The sequence below is a fragment of the Bubalus kerabau genome, chromosome 15 (genome assembly GCF_029407905.1).
Source record: "Bubalus kerabau isolate K-KA32 ecotype Philippines breed swamp buffalo chromosome 15, PCC_UOA_SB_1v2, whole genome shotgun sequence".
NCBI lineage: Eukaryota > Metazoa > Chordata > Mammalia > Artiodactyla > Bovidae > Bubalus > Bubalus kerabau.
Window position 1 is genome coordinate 62,456,773 of NC_073638.1, and position 19,590 is coordinate 62,476,362.

The 19,590-nt window shown below is 36.9% G+C and overlaps 1 protein-coding gene across 1 annotated transcript in view; it reads right to left on the bottom strand.

Annotated features, from left to right (window-relative positions):
- Positions 1-19,590, bottom strand: part of DCDC1 (doublecortin domain containing 1) — a 477,869-nt gene that overhangs the window by 163,322 nt on the left and 294,957 nt on the right. The window contains exons 18-19 of the mRNA XM_055549196.1: positions 10,184-10,318; positions 9,619-9,776 (exon numbers count right to left, since the gene is read on the bottom strand). Of these exons, the coding sequence (XP_055405171.1) occupies positions 9,619-9,776; positions 10,184-10,318 (293 nt within the window). The remainder of the gene's footprint in view (positions 1-9,618; positions 9,777-10,183; positions 10,319-19,590) is intronic.

The window sequence follows — 19,590 nt, forward strand, 5'->3', positions numbered from 1 at the left end:
TGTTGCTCTTTAGTCGCTCAGTTGCGTCTGACTCTTTTGTAACTCCATGGACTGTAGCCCACCAGGCCCCTCTGTCTGTGGAATTCTCCAGGCAAGAATACGGGAGTAAATTTCCATGCCTTTCTCTGAGGGAGCTTTTATTTATTTCTCTAAAGTATCAGTAAGTATAACCAAGAATTGAAAATTCAATTATCAAACTTGACCTAATAGATAGAACACTGTGCCCCCAAACTGCAGAATACATATTCTTTTCAAATACATATGGATCACTTATAAAAACTTCAAAATTCGCTTTAGTCCATAAAGCAAATCTCAACAAATATTAGAGTTGAAATCATACCAATAATGTTCTTCAACCACAATGAAATTAATATAGAAGTCAAACACACACACACACCATAACCAGAAACATTTCATATATTTAGATATTAAGAAATATAATTCTGAAATTCATGGATCAAAAATTACAACAAAATGGAAACTATAATAGAAATATAACATTAAAATTGGTAGAATGATGCTAAAGGCATGCTTCAAGGTAAATTTATATCCTTAAAAGTATATATCATAAAAGAAGAAAGGCTGAAAACCATCAGTGAATACAAGCCTTGCAAAGAGTAGGATTTTAGGTAGAAAAATGAAGTAAAGGCATTTTGGTCAAGAAAACCTGCAGATGCCAAGTCTAATCACCCTGTACGCATGCATGCTGTCACTTCGGTCGTGTCCAACTCTATGAGACCTCATGAACTGTAGCCCATCAGGCTCCTCTGTCCATGGGATTCTCCAGGCAAGAATACTGGGTTGGGTTGCCATGCCTTTCTCCAGAGGGTCTTCCTGATCCACGGTTTGAATCTGGGTATCCTGCACTGCAGGCAGATTCTTTACTGTCTGAGTCACTAGGAAAGCCCAGTGTGGGCCTGGATAAGTACAGGGAGGTTCTGAAACAAGAAAAGAGTGCGGCGGGTCTGCCAGTTGATGCTTCGCAGGGAACTTAACTTAGCAGGAAACTAGTAAACACTGAAGAATTGTCAGTCTGTGAGTGAGATGTTCAGAGCCATATTTCAAAAGCATATCACCAGGGAAGTGTATTCAGGATGAAATACTTTCTCTTAAAGTGAAGGTGAAAGTGTTAGTCACTCACTCGTGCCCTACTCTTTGCGACCCCATGGACTGCAGCCCACCAGGCTCCTCTGTTTTTGAGGGATTTTCCAGGCAAGGACACTGGAGTGGGTAGCCATTTCCTACTCTTTCTCCCTATAATATACTTATCATCCTCCTTTTATTGTAGTGATTTGTTTAATATCTCTCTTCTCTGTTAGATTCTGTTAGGGCAGTTCTGTGAGGTGAGAACATGTACCTGTATTTTCAGTATTGTATCCCCAGTGCCTAGGATAGTTCTTGGAATACAGAAAATTCTCAGCAAGTAGCTGTACATTAATAAAGGATGAAAGAAAAGAGAGAGGTAGAAATTAGTTAGAAAAACCACTGTGATAATCAGGCACAGTTTTGGGTTGACACATGTGAAGGGTTATAATCATCCAGCAGACAGTGAGGGTCTTGAAATGTATATATGAATGCTCAGACTAGCTCCCTCTCTATTTTCTTATTTCTGTTAATCACAGTCCTTCATTCATGCATTCATTCAGTCATTCATTCAACAACCTTGTGTTGATTGTCTAGACAGTAAAGAATCTGCCTACAATGCAGGAGACCTGGGTTCAATCCCTGGGTTGGGAAGATCCCCTGGAGGAGGGCATGGCAACCCACTCCAGTATTCCTGCCTGGAGAATCCCCATTGACAGAGGAGCCTGGTGGGCAACAGTCCATGGGGTCACAAAGAGTCGGACACGACCAAGTGACAAAGCACAGCACAGCAATGCACTGTATACAACACATGTACCAGATATGTTCTGGCCCTGGAGGTATAGATGTGAATTAAAATTTTTTTCCTGCTGAAATGGAGTTCACAGTCTAATGGGACAACTCAGGAAATAAATACACTTGGGACAGGCAGTAATAAATGCCTGAAGAAAAACAAAGCAGGGAAAGAGAGTGACAGATTGTAAGCACACTTGGCAAATGTGAAACAAACCAGACTGGCTAGAATAGGGGAAGGGAGGGGAGAAAGGTGTCAGGGAGATGACATGGGCCTTGTAAAGTAAGATCTTTTAGCATCTAGTAAAGACTTTGCTCTCACTCTAAAGGAAATAAAAATCCATTGGCATATTTGGAGCTGAGGATGCTGCCCATGATCTGACTTATTAATATGAATGTATCCTGCTGGTTGTTATGTGGAGAATGGATTGTAAGGGGACAGGGGAGAAGGAGACAGACAAGTCAGGAAGATAACCTGTGGCAGTCAAAGTAACTGCCTGAATTCTGTTCTCATATAATTCCATATATTATAACCTAATAATACATCTACCATTGGTCTTCCCCCCACATCACCCAATTTTAGAACTTTGTTACCTACTACTTTCACTATGATAATACAAGATAGACATTCTAGTTTTGGGGATACAAGTTTGAAGATTGTAGGTGTAGGGTTTCCCACTCATACCTTGAATAGCTTTATAGACAATATTGAATAAAACAGAATGATAAGTAGAACATTTTTTTAAATGTAAATTAAGCAGCATAATTGAAGGTTTGGGTACCTCATTGCAGTAAGTGGAACAAAAATTTATCATAAAATGCTTATTTGAAAGCCTTTATAATTTTTGAATTAATACACATTTATGGATATAAACCTAATCCTTTGGAATGCTTGATTTTGACTTTGTTTCAAAAAAGCAGGTGCAATTAGATTATGTGTTCATTTTATTGCAGTTCACAGAGAACATGTGGGACTTAATTTTTAAATATACCAAAATGTAAACTGGCAATAATATCAGCCAAAATCAGGATATTAACTCTTCTAATTAAAAAAAAATTATAAGCATATCTCTGCATCTCTGGAACACAATAATTTCAGGTTCTTAAATGCATGCTCTCATATAGTATAAAAGAGCTAAAGGTAATGCTTAAAACTGAGCATTTCAACAGTGAGTAACTGTAATATAACCTAAGAGGAGATTTATTTCCTGGGAAGCTTAATTGGATTTAGTGAATATCACAGGCAATTACTATGTTTACATTTGCTTTTATTGGGAAGCATTCTAGAAATAAGAATTTGAGTGTAGCAATTTAAACAGCCCCCTTTCCTTAAAAAGACAGAGTTTGCTATTATCAAAACTGATCGGCGCATTCACTGTCTCTACAAAGATTGTGTTGATGTGTGATAAACAAAATGAGAATGTTCTAATCAAATAAGATGGTTATAGATTACCATCAACTATATGCAAAACTACATAAATTATTTGGTAAAGTAATAAATCGTATGCTATTGACTACTCAAAATCAATGTCTTTCAATTTTTAATTTTTCTACAAATTATAATTATGGAGACATGATCATTATTTTTTCGCTTAAAGAATTTCTCATTACTGCCTTTCTCTGAAAAGCAAAAGATTATAATAGTTCTGCCAGCTAGTGCCTCTGTAACCTGTTACCAAGAGAGAAAAAACTTGAATGCGGGAACAAGCGTGTCAGTTCTTTCAAGCTTCATTTCTTCTATTCTATTAATATCAAGGGGAAAAAAACCTTACAAAAATTGACCAATGCAGTAATAGTTTGGATTTATATTCTATTGGAAGAGTAAGTATAAAAAACTGAGTACCAAATGCTCAGGGTTTCTTCCATGCCGATTGCAGCCAGACTTAATTACAGTAGGAGGATGGATTTTATAGCAATTGTAAAAATGTAAATAAGAGTTTAAAACTGATTCAGGAATTACATCTTATAAATGAAGCTTTGATTTTAATTTAAACAATTCTCATAGGGTATAATACACATTATTCAGGATGTTCTGCCTTTGTTAAGATTGAAATAGCAGTGATAACTTCAGGAAACCCTGGGACATAAGCACCTGTTTCTTTTCAAATTACCTCTCCTAATGATTATAATAATTTTATGCACTAGATTAATTTAAAATGTAAATATTACAATATTTTAAAGTTTAAGTTATTAGATAGAAACATCTTAAAAGTAGAAGTGGAATATCTGCACCAAATATAGCATATCCTTACCTATTCTAGTCTAAATGTTCCTACTAATAAAGCATTCACATGAAAATGCTTTTCATAACATATGCTGATTTTTGTCCTTTTGCATATATAATATTCAGTCATTAAAATTTTAAAAATAAACAGTATACAAAAATTTTAAACTGTTAAATCAATATCAATAATTAACAACTATTAATGTTTTGATCTTTCCTTCAGGTCACCTGCCCATCTGGTAGGTTATCTATTTTCTTTACTTTTTCTATAAAAAAACTATGAAAACAATAAATGTATTTTATTACTTGCTTTCTTAGTAGAAGGAAAGCTCATGAGACATTAAAGTACATTAAAAAATTTTTTTAAAAGAACTTTTAAATATCTGTTTTCTTTGGGAAGAATGAAGTACATGCCAAGTTGAGTCATGAAGAGAAATGTCAGTGTGATCTGCGGCAGCTGCTTGCTTCCCTGGGAAGGCAGGGGCTGGTTAGGAGTACAGCAGCTAGCAAACCCCTCAGCGCTCCACAAAGTCACTAGTGGGAAAAGAACAAAGGCCTTTCCAATGCAACTAACACAGATGTGCCCAAAGGCAACCTGTCAGAAGCAGTTAAGAAGACAGCTACTCACAGTTCATTATTTCCTTCTCACAGGTCACTGGGTGACAAGCTGGGTCAGGGTGCTTTGTCGGCTGTCCTGGTCCTTCCCCACCCCCTACTCAATTTAAATAAGGGGAAAGGGCTCCACTGGATAAACTAAGGTAAACAACACATTCCACATACTCAAAGACACCAGATGATGGCATCTATTTTTACTTTGGACTAAACTTAGACTTAAATGTACACACAACTTACTTTACCCAAGTAAGAAGAGAGCTGCATTGCTGTATCTCACTAATAGAGGAAGCAAAATGTTTTCAAGCAAACAAAAAATATAACCTATTATGTACTAAGAATCTCACATGAAAGGCATAACACAGTAGAAGATTTTCCTTTCTCTTCAATGGAAAAAAGAATTTTTTCACATTAAAAAAAAAGATAAAAAATTAGTTGCTTTCTGTAAGTGTTTGAAATGTAAATGAAATGAAGTGATTCTGTAGATGACCTGGTTTGTGATGATTGTTGTAGTTTTTTAAGGCTATAATTCAAAATAATATACCAATCAAAATGGAAATAGTTTAATTAAATCTTTTATGATGTAATACACATAAAATTTTATGTTTTACACATAAATGACAATGACAATATGGCTACTCATATGATGACGTTCTATTCTGTTATGAAATTAATACAATAAAAGTTACTAGGAAGGAGGAATAAAACAGTGGCTAAGAACATTGTCTATAGATCCAAGTGGATATGGATTCAAATCCCATCTCTCCCATTAACTAGCTGTATGACTGGAAACATCCTGAAACCTCTCTGAGCCATAGTGGCTACATATTTATGGATAATAATAGTGCCTCCACCATCAGGTTATTATACAATAAGTAGATCAGTCTATCACATTGCTACAAGAATAAATAAGTACTTAGAATAGCAGTTGGCATATGCTAAGTATTCAACAAATGACAGCTCTTACATGTCACCAAATTTAGTATATACAAAACTGAACCGAACCACCACGAAAGGTGTGAAATACCTTGGTTAATCACGACAAGTTATAGTTATGATATTAGAAAGAGGATTTTTAAAATCTCAAATCCATTCAAGTTCAAGCCTCTAAATCAGTAAATCTAAGAAATCAGGGGTTTACACTCTCCCGTAATATTTTCTACCTTTTATTTAGTCTTCACTGAAAGCTGCATATATTGATATATCTTTTATCACTGTATTTCTAAACTATTCCACCCTATTTAAAGATTGCTTTCTAAGATATCCAGTCAAAATAATAGGCCCCATTTGAAAGGCTAAAAATGTGGAATAATCATTAAGATGAGAACATGAATGGTCAGGCAGAACAATATAGAGGCTAAGAGGAACACTTAAGGTATGAATAGACCTGCCTTAAAATGCCATTAACAGCTGGAAGCTTCAGCCAAATAACTTGTTCTCTCTATACCTAGATTTCCTTATCAGTAAAACAGAGATTAATACCCCTGTTTTACATACTGTAATGGAGCAGGACCCTATGGGATCTTCCTATGATAGACCCTTCCCCTCCATATCCTCTGTTTCAGTTCTCTGAAGTACCTAGATAATAGTATCTGGAACACATTTCCTGACTTGTTTTGTAGATGTTAAACCCCCACCAAATGGAAGATATTAATTTCCTGATGACCATGAGGAGGTAGTTCCCAGACCTACCGGAGCCAGAGAATTGAAAATATGACACCACCCTGTTACTTCACTATCAACCAAATCAAAGAATTGTGTGCAAACTGATCACATATTTTCAATTCCCCTCCCTCACCTGGCCTTTAACAATGTTTTCCTGAAACCTATCAGAGGGTTTGAGCATTAGCTGCCCTGGACTCCTTGCTTGGTGCCCTGCATTAATGCTGCACTTTGTTTTGCCACAACTTCCCTGGTGGCTCAGGCGGCAAAGCGTCTGCCTACAATGCGGGAGACCCGGGTTCAGTCCCTGGGTTGGGAAGATCTCCTGGAGAAGGAAATGGCAACCCACTCCAGTATTCTCGCCTGGAAAATCCCATAGATGGAGGAGCCTGGTAGGCTACAGTCCTTGGGGTCACAAAGAGTCGGACACGACTGAGTGACTTCACTTTCTTTCTTTTCTTTCTTTCTTGCTTTGCCACAACCCAGTGACAGCAGGTGGGCTTTACTGCATCTAGGCAAGTGGACCCAAGTTTGGTTTGGTAACAATACCTCATAGGTTACTGGAAAATATGGCACACAAAGCACTTAAGCAAAGTCAGTATATGTTATTAATTATCAAATGCTATCTTCCCTTTTCATATATTACCTGCAATAACTACCTACTTCTGTGTCTTTCCCCAAATTTGGCTACTTCTGATTCTCTCCTTCCTTGGCTACTTCTAAGGAAGTTCACACATTTATATCATTTTATTCTTTTCAATTATATATGCTTCTTTCAGACTATTTTCTATTTAATGTTTTCCCTAGTATTCTATTTTTTTCCCAATTTCCACAACTTGTATCATGCACATTATTTCTTTATTTTTTGCAGCGATATTATTTCATAAAATCATTAATAAGAGAAAAACAATGTGATGCCTTTTTTAAAGCTATGATAATATAATGCACTGATTCTCTTATATTTGGAAAATATGCAAACCTAACAAGACAACCTAAGATTCAAAGCAGTCAATAGGCCAAGTTCAATACCATGTTCTAATTTTGCCCAACAACTCCTTGCAAAATGGGAGGAAAGTAATTGCTCTAAGTACTAACTGTTTATTCAAGATAACTTTGTTAAGGAACAGAAAGAGGAGAGAAACAGAAATTACACCTATTGTGGTAAATTGTGGGGGTGGAGAAAAGAATACACATAAATCCTGTGGCTTAAAAAAAAAAAAAAAAGAAGAAGGCTGGAAAAGTCGCTGTATCCTGAGACACAAACCCTGAGGAACCCTCTCTAAGAAAATGGCCCTAAGAAATTTCTTATTAAATAAAATCCAAAATATATTTACCAATTTCTATTGACTAAAAAATCACACATCTAAATACAAATTCCATTAAAAATTCTTTTCTACCCCTATTTGTTTTCAGAACATTTTCACAACTCTACCTATTGAGTACTTACTACATTCCTGAAATTTAAAGTCATCTCATTTCGTTCTAACAACTCAAACAAGTACTGTGGTAAATTAACTGTGATTAACAGCTTCATTGTTTATTTGTCTCACATTGCCTAATACAGTACTGTATTCTTTTCTCCTAAGTTTCATAATCAGACTACAGTGCTTCAAGGAAGATACAACAGAAAACATAAAAAAAAAAAACCCCAAACTATCCAAAACCCCAAGCCCTCAAAAAAAAAATCCAGGTTGAAGAAGCTATAGGGAAGTAGATGAATTAGCACTTTGGTTCCTGCACAGTGACCCATGAGGGCCAGCATGAGACAAACACAAAAACCCCATATAGGTTTTGGAAATCTGAGGGCAGGAGGAAACTGTGCCTCCTGGAATAGAACCCAGGATAATGACGAACCCCCAGCACTATCTCAAGAAGAGTAGAGTAAAAATGGCTGCTGAGTGAACCTACAGAAACAGACTGATGACGACCTCATAGAACAGCATTTTAATTCCTCAGCGCTCCGGTGTTTTACATGAAAACTTCAAAGACTGTTCCTAAGGGACTTATGTCCTGGTGACCCAGATAGAAAGTGGCCTGGATGTGTAGCTGAAGCCTTGTGATTGTGTCGGGGAGCATCAGAGAGTTGAGAACCTTATGTACAAGTGGAAAGCAAACACTGGGGGAGGAGGTCCTGGAACACAGGTTTTCATACAGATTCAGGACACCCCCATACTATAAAACAGTAGGATACTAAGCTTATTATTTCGTTTGCATCCTATCTTACTTGAAACAACAAAATCAAAGGATTTGAGGGATAAATACTTTAGAGAGACAATAAATTGAAGGGGCAATTTTTATCAAGAAAAAAATATTTCCCTCCTATTGAACACTGAAGCAGGAATACATAATTTAAGAATATAAGATAGCTTTTAATTGAAATAAAGTTACATTGCACACTTTAAACTTACACAGTGTTATTAATATGTGCCAACTATGTCTCAATAAAGATGTAAAAACTTTGTAAAAAAGAAAATCTTTTTTCATGCAATAGACATTTCTATATACCATTAGAATATTTAAACAGGTATTATCTTGAACTTTACTGAGTATAAGAACTATATTACTCCTTTAAGAGTACTTCAATCAATAGTTAATTTCAAACAAGTGTCTATTGAAATTGCAGTTTATAAAGTCATTTTGTGCTTGACAACACCAAACCCTAGAAAAATAATAATAATAAACCTTAGTTTTCCAGTTAAATGAAGAAGACCAAAGAAATAGTATCCATTTTCCAATCAAGGGTGATTGTCAATCAGTTAGCAAAATAATTGATGTTAGTTTTATTCTAGTGATGGAATTATATCAATTTGTTAAATTATCACTACTTAAGACCATCTGTCATGCACTTAGACCTAGGTCTAACCCAATATTCTTCTTGTGGAACATAGAAAGGATTGTCTATGAGTGTGCCCTTCTTTAAGACCTTTTGATATTTTCACAATTGGGTATATATGCTCTGTACTGCCTTATACTAATTATGTTATTTCAGAATATTTCCATGAGATCCCAGGACAGTAACCCTTCTAAGTATACTTATATTAATAGACAATATCATATATCAGTCTTCAATGAAATACACATAAATGTCTCCTCTCTTTATCAAATGTGACCTGAAAACAACATGCTTAAGAGCCAAAGGGCTTTTGAGATATTTCAATAATCTTCAAGAAATCAATCTTACATGAAACTGAAGGAAAACATCGAATGTCATTGAGCAATAAAGCTCCATTCTGTCAGTGCCCTACCTCTGAGCAGAAGCCTTAGGATGTTTCTCTTCCAGTTTCTTCACCAGGGCCACTGTCAGCTGCCCTGTCTCCCCAAGAGAACCTTCTGGCATTAAGTGGGTGTCTGAAGGCTTTGGCAGCTGCTTCAAATCAGGGATACTGGCACTTTTTTGCAGAACCTAATAAATGAAATATAGGAATTATGTAGCTAATTTTCACTGAGTGGAAATGTCTAAACTATATATGCCAAAAAATTTAACAGTGCACATTTCATGGTTCCTTCAGCCTTCTTCATCCAGCACATAAACCTTTGGTGTGTGGTGAGAACAAAAGAAGGCAGTCCTAAGAAAAGCTGGTGTGTCACCATTTATTTAACCAAAAGAATGCTTATATAAATATACACATAGGTGTTTACATAAATATGAGTATATAAATAGATGTTTATGTATGGATATGATTTTAAATATCAATAACACTAATTTGTGAATTCATTCTTTCCTCTTGAAAACAACCCAAACATTTTTCCTCTTTTCAAAATATCTTTCAGAGATCTAGCTCTGTCTTGCCTCTGGCTCACTACACTGACCTCTTCTGCTAAGCTGCTGCCATGCTCCTGATGATCTGTGGTCCAGGCACCATGGTGAAGGTGATACTCTGTCTGGGTCACATCTACTTGCACATTTAGCTCCTCTAGGTAGGTCAGAACAAACTGAGGATAAGCCTGTAGGGAAGGGAAAAAAAAACAAAACAAAACAGTACTACCAGCCTTGTAAGCAACAGCCAAAAATCTATACAACTGGAATGACGGGAGGATAAATTAGATTAATACGAAAAAAATCTGGCTAATAAGTTTTGTACTTTATTGTCAATTTCAGATCAAAATCAAGACAAATAACTTGCATACGAAGATTTCTAATTTGTTGTTTGATCTGATCAAGTTTGACTCGGTTGCTAAATACTAAAGCCATCCTATATATTGACAATATTGGCTAACATTTATTGAGTTATTTCTACATAAAAGGTAAATGCATTATGTACATGTAATTTGCAGTTGCTCTATTTGGGGGGAGTATTCAATTCTGCTCTGGAAGACACCAAAACAAATAGGATGGATGAGCTTCATTAGCCACAGGAAGCATAGATAAGTAAATTAGTAACCTGAGAGGTGTCAGGCAGAAAGTAATTAGAGCATGTTTATGAACATAGATCGGAGAAGGCAATGGCACCCCATTCCAGTACTCTTGCCTGGAAAATCCCATGGACAGAGGAGCCTGGTAGGCTGCCCTCCATGGGGTTGTGAAGAGTCGGACACGACTGAGCGACTTCACTTTCACTTTTCACTTTCATGCATTGGAGAAGGAAATGGCAACCCACTCTAGTGTTCTTGCCTGGAGAATCCCAGGGACGGGGGAGCCTGGTGGGCTGCCGTCTATGGGGTTGCACAGAGTCGGACACAACTGAAGCGACTTAGCAGCAGCAGCAGCAGCAGCAGATGTAAATTAAGCATGAGACACACAATCCTGAGATCTTTAACTGACCACCCATTGCTGACTCTCATTTTGGATCCTCTGCTGGATAAAATCCACAGCTGCCCATAGGCCACCTGGGGAGCACAGCTATTGACCAAGTGTACCTGCCACCAGCTGTCTCCCAGATCAAGTGTGTGTCAGTGTCTCACCTACATTTCATCTGTTAGGCCCAATTTCAACTCTGGTCCTGGGAACACATCAACAGCAGGGAAGGGTGATGCCACACTGAGAGAGGATGCATCTATATCAGAGATTCAGGTAATGTGGCCCTTCAACCCACCTGTACTTTATGCATATTAACCTAGCCCATCTCTTTCTCCATACATTGTACTTGGTGTTTTAAATGGATTAAATAAACTGTAATCTGCACATTTTCTGTTCCATGAACTCGAGGATAGCCTATCAAGGCACATACTTGAAGTCTTCCAGTACATCAGAGTAATTTCCCACATAATAACATATTTACATTTTAATCCTTGAAACAACCCTTTGAAAGGTGTGACTATTGTTCCCGTTATAAAGACAAGGAAGCCAAAATAGGGAGGGTAAAGCAACTCGTTCCTCCAGCTTGTTGACTACTTCATAAAGCTTAGATATGCTGCCTAAAGTATTACATAAACTTCTTTTTTAAACTGTGGAACTCAAGTTTTAACAAAGAGTATGAGGAAGCATTCACTGGATAATTAAAGAGTACTAAGGTCCTTATATTATTCTAGAAAAAGCAATATTAAATAACTTTGTTACAAAATCTCTAACTAAATATGAATGCTCTAAATTAGGTTGTGGTAATGAAACCAAAACCCTATGTATATACTGAAAAATACTGAACAGCACACTTCAATTCTGTGGTATGTTAATTATATTTCAATAAAGCTATTTTTAATGAAAGAGATTCAGTTAAAAATAGAAATACAGAGTATATCTCAAGAATAAGCAGATAAAAAAAGAGGGAGGTTTTCAGAAAAAGGAAGAAAGGTAAAAACAATATGAATTAAAAATATAGTAAATAGAAATTTTTATTAAATTAAGAAATGACTATCAAAATGTTAAATATGCATTTGAGAGGAAGAGACTGTTTCTCATTAGCATATTTTTTCAAATATTAATTGTTATCATGTGCATTTATGCTTTTATTAAAAAATACATTTTAAAAGGCCCAATTTAAAATAGTGTCTTTGTGGTGTACACTAACAAGATACTCTTGGAAAAAATTTTTGAATCATTGTGCTAAATCATTTCAGTCATGTCCAACTCTTTGCGACCCCATGGACCACAGCCTGCCAAGGCTCCTTTGACCATAGCATCCTCCAGGCAAGAATACTGAAGTGGGTTGCCATGCACCTCTCCGGGGGATCTTCCAGACCCAGGGACTGAAGTGGATTCGCTTAGGTCTCCCGCACTGGCAGGCAGCTTCTTTTGCCATTGGTGCCACCTGGAAAGTCCTTTGAATCACTAAGCTAACACAAAATCATTACAAACTCCATTTGTACGGAGTTGCACAAACTCCGTTTGCTGTAAGTGGAATTACTAAATCCAAAGAACATGTATTCTTTTACCGATTTTGATACATATTGCCAAATAGTTCCTTAGAAATAATGTACTGGTCTCCTACATGGCCCCCCATGTTCCCTGCCTCCTAATATTCAGACCCTTGTGTAGTCCCCTTTTTTATCTAAAAAAAAAAAAAAATAGGATTCTCATTTTATCCTGAAGCTGTGTCATATTTATTTCATTATATTATTTGGTTTTGTTTCAGTTCTTGCTCTCTTAGAAATGTCCAAGACAATTCAACTGAAGTAAATATGACAGAAACAGGGAAATACATTATTTTACATCCGTCCTATAGTAAAGCACCAAAGCCAAAATTCAGCAACAAAGAGCACAATATTATCAATATGAGAGAAACATGAGTAGTGGGACATGATATTACATGTTTCAACCTCTTGTATCGTGATGGTAGTTGCATGTTTCACATCCTCTAATAGAGGTAAAAACGTTTTATGTAAGCTTACTTCTGAGATATATTTCCCTCTTATTGAAAAGATGTATCTGGAACATGGAAAAACTTATATATCCAATGAAGTGGGTAAAGAAAGGCCCAAAAGGTAGAGCCATGATGTGTCTAACTAACATAGCAGTGGTTTGTTGTTGTTCAGTAACTCAGTTTTGTTCAACTCTGCAACGCCATGGACCGCAGCACGCCAGGCTTCCCTCTCCTTCACCAACTCCTGGAGATTGCTCCAGGCTCATGTCCATTGAGTTGGTGAAGCCATCCAATCACCTTGTCCTCTGTCATCCCCTTCTCCTCCTGATTGATTCCCTGGATTAAATAACTGTAAGTGGAATTACTAAGCCCAAAGAACATGTACTCTTTTACAGATTTTGATAAATATTGCCAAATAGTTCCTTAGAAATAATGTACTGGTCTCCTACACGGCCCCCCATGTTCCCTGCCTCCTAATATTCAGACCCTTGTGTAGTCCCCTCCCACATTGTATCAGAATAAGTCTATGTGACCAAAGAAGATGGCAGAAGTGGTGTTAGGTTACGTCTGAGATTAGATTATGACAAACAGCACAGCTTCCATTTTGCTCTCTTCCTCTCTGGGATCACTAGCTAATGCTTGAACAGCACTACAGAGAAGCCCACGTGCCAAGGAACTGAAGCCTCTGGACAAATGTAAGTGTGCCAAGAGGCAGATTTTCCAGCCTAGTCAACCCTCAGATGATTGCAACCTCCATTGACACCTTGACTTAAGCTTCATGAGAGAGACTCTGAGTTAGAACTACCCAATTAAACAATTCCCAGATTACCCCACAGAAACTGGGAGATAATAAATGTTTGTTGCTTTAAATTACTATGTTTGGGGGTAATTTGTTACACAGCAATAGATAATACCAATAAAATAAAATTTAAAAAACCCAAATACAAAAAAAGGAATGTGTATGCTTGTCTTCTCACATCTTTATCAACATTGGCTACTCCTAGCTTTATGTCTCCTCATTAATTAATAGGGAAAAAATACTATCTCATTGCTTACATTTATTTAATTCCTAGTGAAACTGATCTTTATTTTGCTTGATTCTTAATTTTTCTTTTGTCATATACTTCCTTTTCATGTCCTTTGCTTATTTTTCTATTGAAGTACTTACCCTTTCCTATTGTAATATCACCTCATGGCAAATAGAAGTGGGAAAAGTGGAAATAGTGACAGATTTTGTTTTCTTGGGCTCCAAAATCACCACAGACAGTAACTACAGCCATGAGATTAAAAGATTCTGGTTCTTAGAAGGAAAGCTATGACAAACCTCGACATCGTATTAAAAAGCAGAGACATCACTTTGCCTGTAAAGGCCCATATAGTGAAGGCTATGGTTTTTCCAGTAGTCATGTACAGATGTGAGAGTTGGACCTGAAAGAAGGCTGAGCACCAAAAAATTGATGCTTTCAAATAATGGTGCTAGAGAAGAATCGAGAGTTCCTTGGACTACAAGGAGATCAAACCAATCAGTCCTAAAGGAAACCAACCCTAAATATTCATTGGAAGGACTGATGCTGAAGCTGAAGCTCAGCCACCTGTTTATGAAGAGCCAACTCATGGGAAAAGACTCCAATTCTGGGAAAGACTGAGGGCAATAGATGGCATCTCTAATTCAATGGACATGAATTTGGGCAAACTCTTGGAGATGGTGAAGGACAGAGAAGCCTGTTGTGCTGCAGTCCATGGGGTCACAAAGTGTCAGACATGACTTAGAGACTGAACAGTGATATATCAAGTTTATTATATATTAAATGTATTATCTCATTCTCTAATATTTATATTGTGAAGACTTTTCCCTATTTGTCATATTTCCCTGTTCACTTTTGCTAATGCATTTTAGATTTAGAAGGTTTTAAATTTTTTATGTAGTCAAAGCTATTAGTCTTTTCCTTTATGGATTCTATCCTTTTTTGCATGTACATAAAGATGCCTATTCACCACTACTCTGGGTTAGATGTTTTAATGCATGCTTTCTTCTAAATGTTTTATGGTTCCATGTTTAAGTTGAAATCTTTAATTTAGCTGAAACTGGTGACTTGTATAAAAAAGTAATTTATCTTTTTGCAAATGAATAGAAAGATGGTTAACTTTAAAAATAATGAAAAGAAAAAATTATCCAGGTTAGCACAACATAACAAAATGCAATACTGTATTTAAATTTGTTCAGTATTACTATCACTAATAGTTACAAATGATCATTTAGCCAGAATTGATATGCCAGTGTCTATCCATAGGCCAGAATCTATGCCAAATACTCACAATACTAGTATTAATACCTGTATTTTGCAGACAAATACTCTGAAGCTCCGAAAGGTTTAAATGACTTGCCTAAGGCCACACTGCAAAGAAGTGCTGGAGCCAAGATTAGTTATTAATATCCTGATGCAGTAATTCTGTCTTAATGAATGGCAAGAGTTCCATTTATGATCCAGCTGCAGATAATTATCAAATTATCCTCCATTTTAGATTAACTAGATGGATATAGTTTTAGATATGACTAAATTTAGATCTAATCAAAATTTCTAAAACTCTAAAAGAATGAAATGCCTCATTAATAGACAGTTTTGCTCTATGAATCTAGAATAACTGTAATTTAAAAAAAATAAGCAACTACGTTTGTGAATGGCACATTAAAAATTTTAGAATCAAAATTTGCTTTAAAATAATTTGTTTCAAACACAAAAGTATGCGTTATTTGCTAGCTATCAATAGCAGTGTTGTGAAAAGTCAGAAAATTATAAGTTGCAAGAAAAGGAGGGGTAGAAAGGACAGCAGAGTAGAAGTGGATGTTTTCAGTACCTGAAATGTGAGACAGAAAAACATACATTTAAACCTTGGTCTTACTTTTCCATCTGTTGCTGGGAAGGGCAATACTTATATGAGACAGAACTATGTTCCTAGGCGATAGGAGTCAGCTCTATTCAGATGCGCATCAGAACAAGGTCCTCATATGCATGTACAGGCCAAGAAGCTGGAGGGATATTTTGGTAAAGTCTCAAAATTCCACTTTTTTTTTTTTTTTTTTTTAAACAAAGACATACAAGCTTTGGTCTTCTGTGACTTCCTTTCTAATAACCTAGAACCTCATTCTGAGTGAGTAATATAATGCAGTCAGAAACAAGATAAGAAGTCAGCTGGGATGCATCTGAGAATGAAGTTAAAGGTAGTATTTACTAAAATGCTTTGACATTTGATGACTATGTCAAAATTCCTGCTTAGGAACAAAACTGAAACTCTATAGTCCTGGCTGAATTAGAGAATGTGGTTGAAATTTTACCTAGTGTGCCAACAACAAATAAGCAGTCAGGGAAATGTTGTTATGGTAATTTTTCAACTTAAATTCCACAAAACACTTCAAACTGCTAAAGTGATGCAAGTTGCAACAGAATAGCAGGTCAATTTCTAGAACACCAGAGAAAGAAAGGTACTGTGTTTATTAGTCAGGGTCCACACAGAGACATAAAGCACATAGTATTTTGAACAGGAACATTTAATATAAGCTATTAGTGACAGAGGACTAGAGTGACAGGAAATTTGTTGTGTTGTTCAGTCACTACGTCCTCTCTGACCCTTTGAGACTCCATGGACTGCAGCATGTCAGGCTCCCCTGTCCTACACTATCTCCCAGAGTTTGCTCAAATTCATGTCTATTAAGTTGGTGATGCTATCTAAGCATCTCATCCTCTGCCGTCCCCTTCTCCTCCTGCCATCAGTCTTTCCCAGCATTAGGACCTTCTCCAACAAGTTATTTCTTTGCATCAGGTGGCCAAAGTATTGGAGCTTCAGCTTCAACATCACTCCTTCCAATGCAATATTCAGGGTTGGTTTCCTTTAGGATTGATTGGTTTGATCTTTTTGCAATCCAAAGGACTCTCAAGAGTCTTCCCCAACACCACAATTCAAAGTTATCATTTCTTTGGTGCTCAGCCTTCTTTATTGTCAAACTCTCACATTCGTACATGACTACTGGAGAAACCATAGTTTTGACTATATGGACCTTTGTCAGCAAAGTGATGTCTCTGCTTTTTAGTACACTATCTAGGTTTCTCATAGCTTTTCTTCCAAGGTGCAAGCGCCTTTGAATTTCACGGCTGCAGTCACTGTTTGCAGTGATTTTGGAGCCCAAGAAAATAAAATCTGTCACTGTTCCCCTTTTTCCGCTTCTATTTGCCATGAAGTGATGAAAGCTAAGAAGTTCAAGAGAACACTAAAGAATATATGAATAGCAGAGATAGCGAGCCCAGTACTCCTAGGCCTTAGACAGAATGCCCAAGGCAGATACCTGACTCAAGGCTGAGATCCAGACCACACTGGGGGCACAGTTGTAACTCACTAGATGTTGAAGTCGCCACTGAGGCAGTGCACGGCAGGATTCACTGTTAATATGCTTTTGGAGTTCCAGAGGAAGCCATCTATAGGGAGGTACCTAATTGTTAACACCTCACTAAAAAGCCACTCACAAGGAATATGCTCAAGGAAACCATTCACAAGAAGGTGCCCACTGGTAACACTCTGCTGTGAAGCTGCCCAAGGCAGGTGCCAGGCAATAAATTGTGGATTTGGCACTGTGAGGGAATAAACTGATAACTACCATGCTGTGTGTTATAGGTTGAATTATGTCTCTTGCAAAAACTATGAAAGTGTGTTGAAGTCCTAACCCTTGGTACCTGTAACTACGACACATGTAATCAAATTAATATCAGGTCATTGGTATGGGTGCTAATCTAAAATGACTCGTGTCTTTATTAGAAAAGAGAAATTTGAATACGGACACACACAGAATTCAATGCCATGTGAAGACTCAGACGTGGAGGGAGATGGCCATGTAGAGATGGAGGCAGATACTAGAGTTAAACTGCCACAAGTCAAGAAATGTCTGGAACTACCCAAAGATGGAAGAGACAAGGAAGGATCTTTCCCTAGAGGATTTAGATGGAGCACGAGGTTGCCAAACAGCTTGATTTCAGACTTATAGCCTCCAGAACTGTGAGAAAAAAAAATTTATGCTATTTTAAGCCACCCAGTTGATGGTACTTTTTATAGTACCACTGTAAAAATAATATACCATGTATTTTCAGTTTGATTCTTGGCATTTCTGAAATCCTGATGGTGTGATTCTGAGGCAAACACTAACAGATACCATGTGATTTAATTTTGCCTCTCTTAAATCTTGATGATTAACATTCTATTTAGACTTGGAATCACAGAACCAGGAAGGAAATCTTGAGGACTCAAGGCAAATCTCATTTTACTAAAGTAAACTTTTTAAAATTGAAGCATAGTTGACTTACAATATTACATTAACTTCAGGTGTACAGCATTGTAATTATAAATACAATACACATACGGAAGAATACAAAGCCCCTAAGTGTACATTCAATCCATTTGCGCATAGTGAATACCTGTTTAGCCAAACAACCAGGTCAAGAAAGGGGACAGCAACACACCTAAGTGCTCATGGCCCCTTTCAGTCCCGAACATTCTTCAGCTATGTCCACTCTCCCACCTTCTAACACAATATTTTGTTTTTCCTGGCATATATATTTATTCATATACATATATATGTATATGTATGCAATGGAATATTACTCAGCCATAAAAAAGAAGGAAATGCTGCCATTTGTGACAACATGGATGAACCTTGAGGCTATTATGCTAAGTGAAACAATTTAGACAGAGAAAGACAAATATCACGTATTTTCACTAATATGTGTTATCTATAAAACAAAACCAGTGAACAAGCATGTGTGTGTGTGTGTGTGTGTGTGCTTATTTGTTCAGTCATGTCTAACTCTTCTTGACCCCATGGACTGTAGCCAGCCAGGCTCCTCTGCCCATGGGGATTCTCTAGGCAAGAAGACTGGAATGGGTAGCCATGACCTCCTCTAGGGGATCTTCTCAACCCAGGGATCGAACCCAGGTCTCGCTCATTACAGGCGGATTCTTTACCATCTGAGCCACCAGGAAAGCCTGAAGAAGCATAACAAAGCATAAACAGAGTCATAGATACAGAGAATAGGTGATTGCCAGAGGGGAGGGTTGGGGAAGATGAGTGAAGTAAGTGAGGGAGAGTAAGAGATACAAATTTCCAATTACAAAATAAGTTATGGGAATGAAATGTACAGTGTGAGGAATAATAATATGATATCTTTGTATAGTGATGGATGGTAACTAGACTTATTGTGGTGATCATTTTGTAATGTATAGAAATATCAAATCACTATGTCATGCATCTGGAACTAACATACTGTTGTGGTCAATTAAACTTCAAAAACAAACAACTCATAGAATAAAAGATCAGCCTTGCAGTTACCAGAAGTGAGGAGTGGGGAGAGGTACAAACTTTCAGTTATAAGATAAATAAGTACTAGGGATTTAATGCACAAAATAAGGCCTTCCCTGGTAGCTCAGCTGGTATAGAAT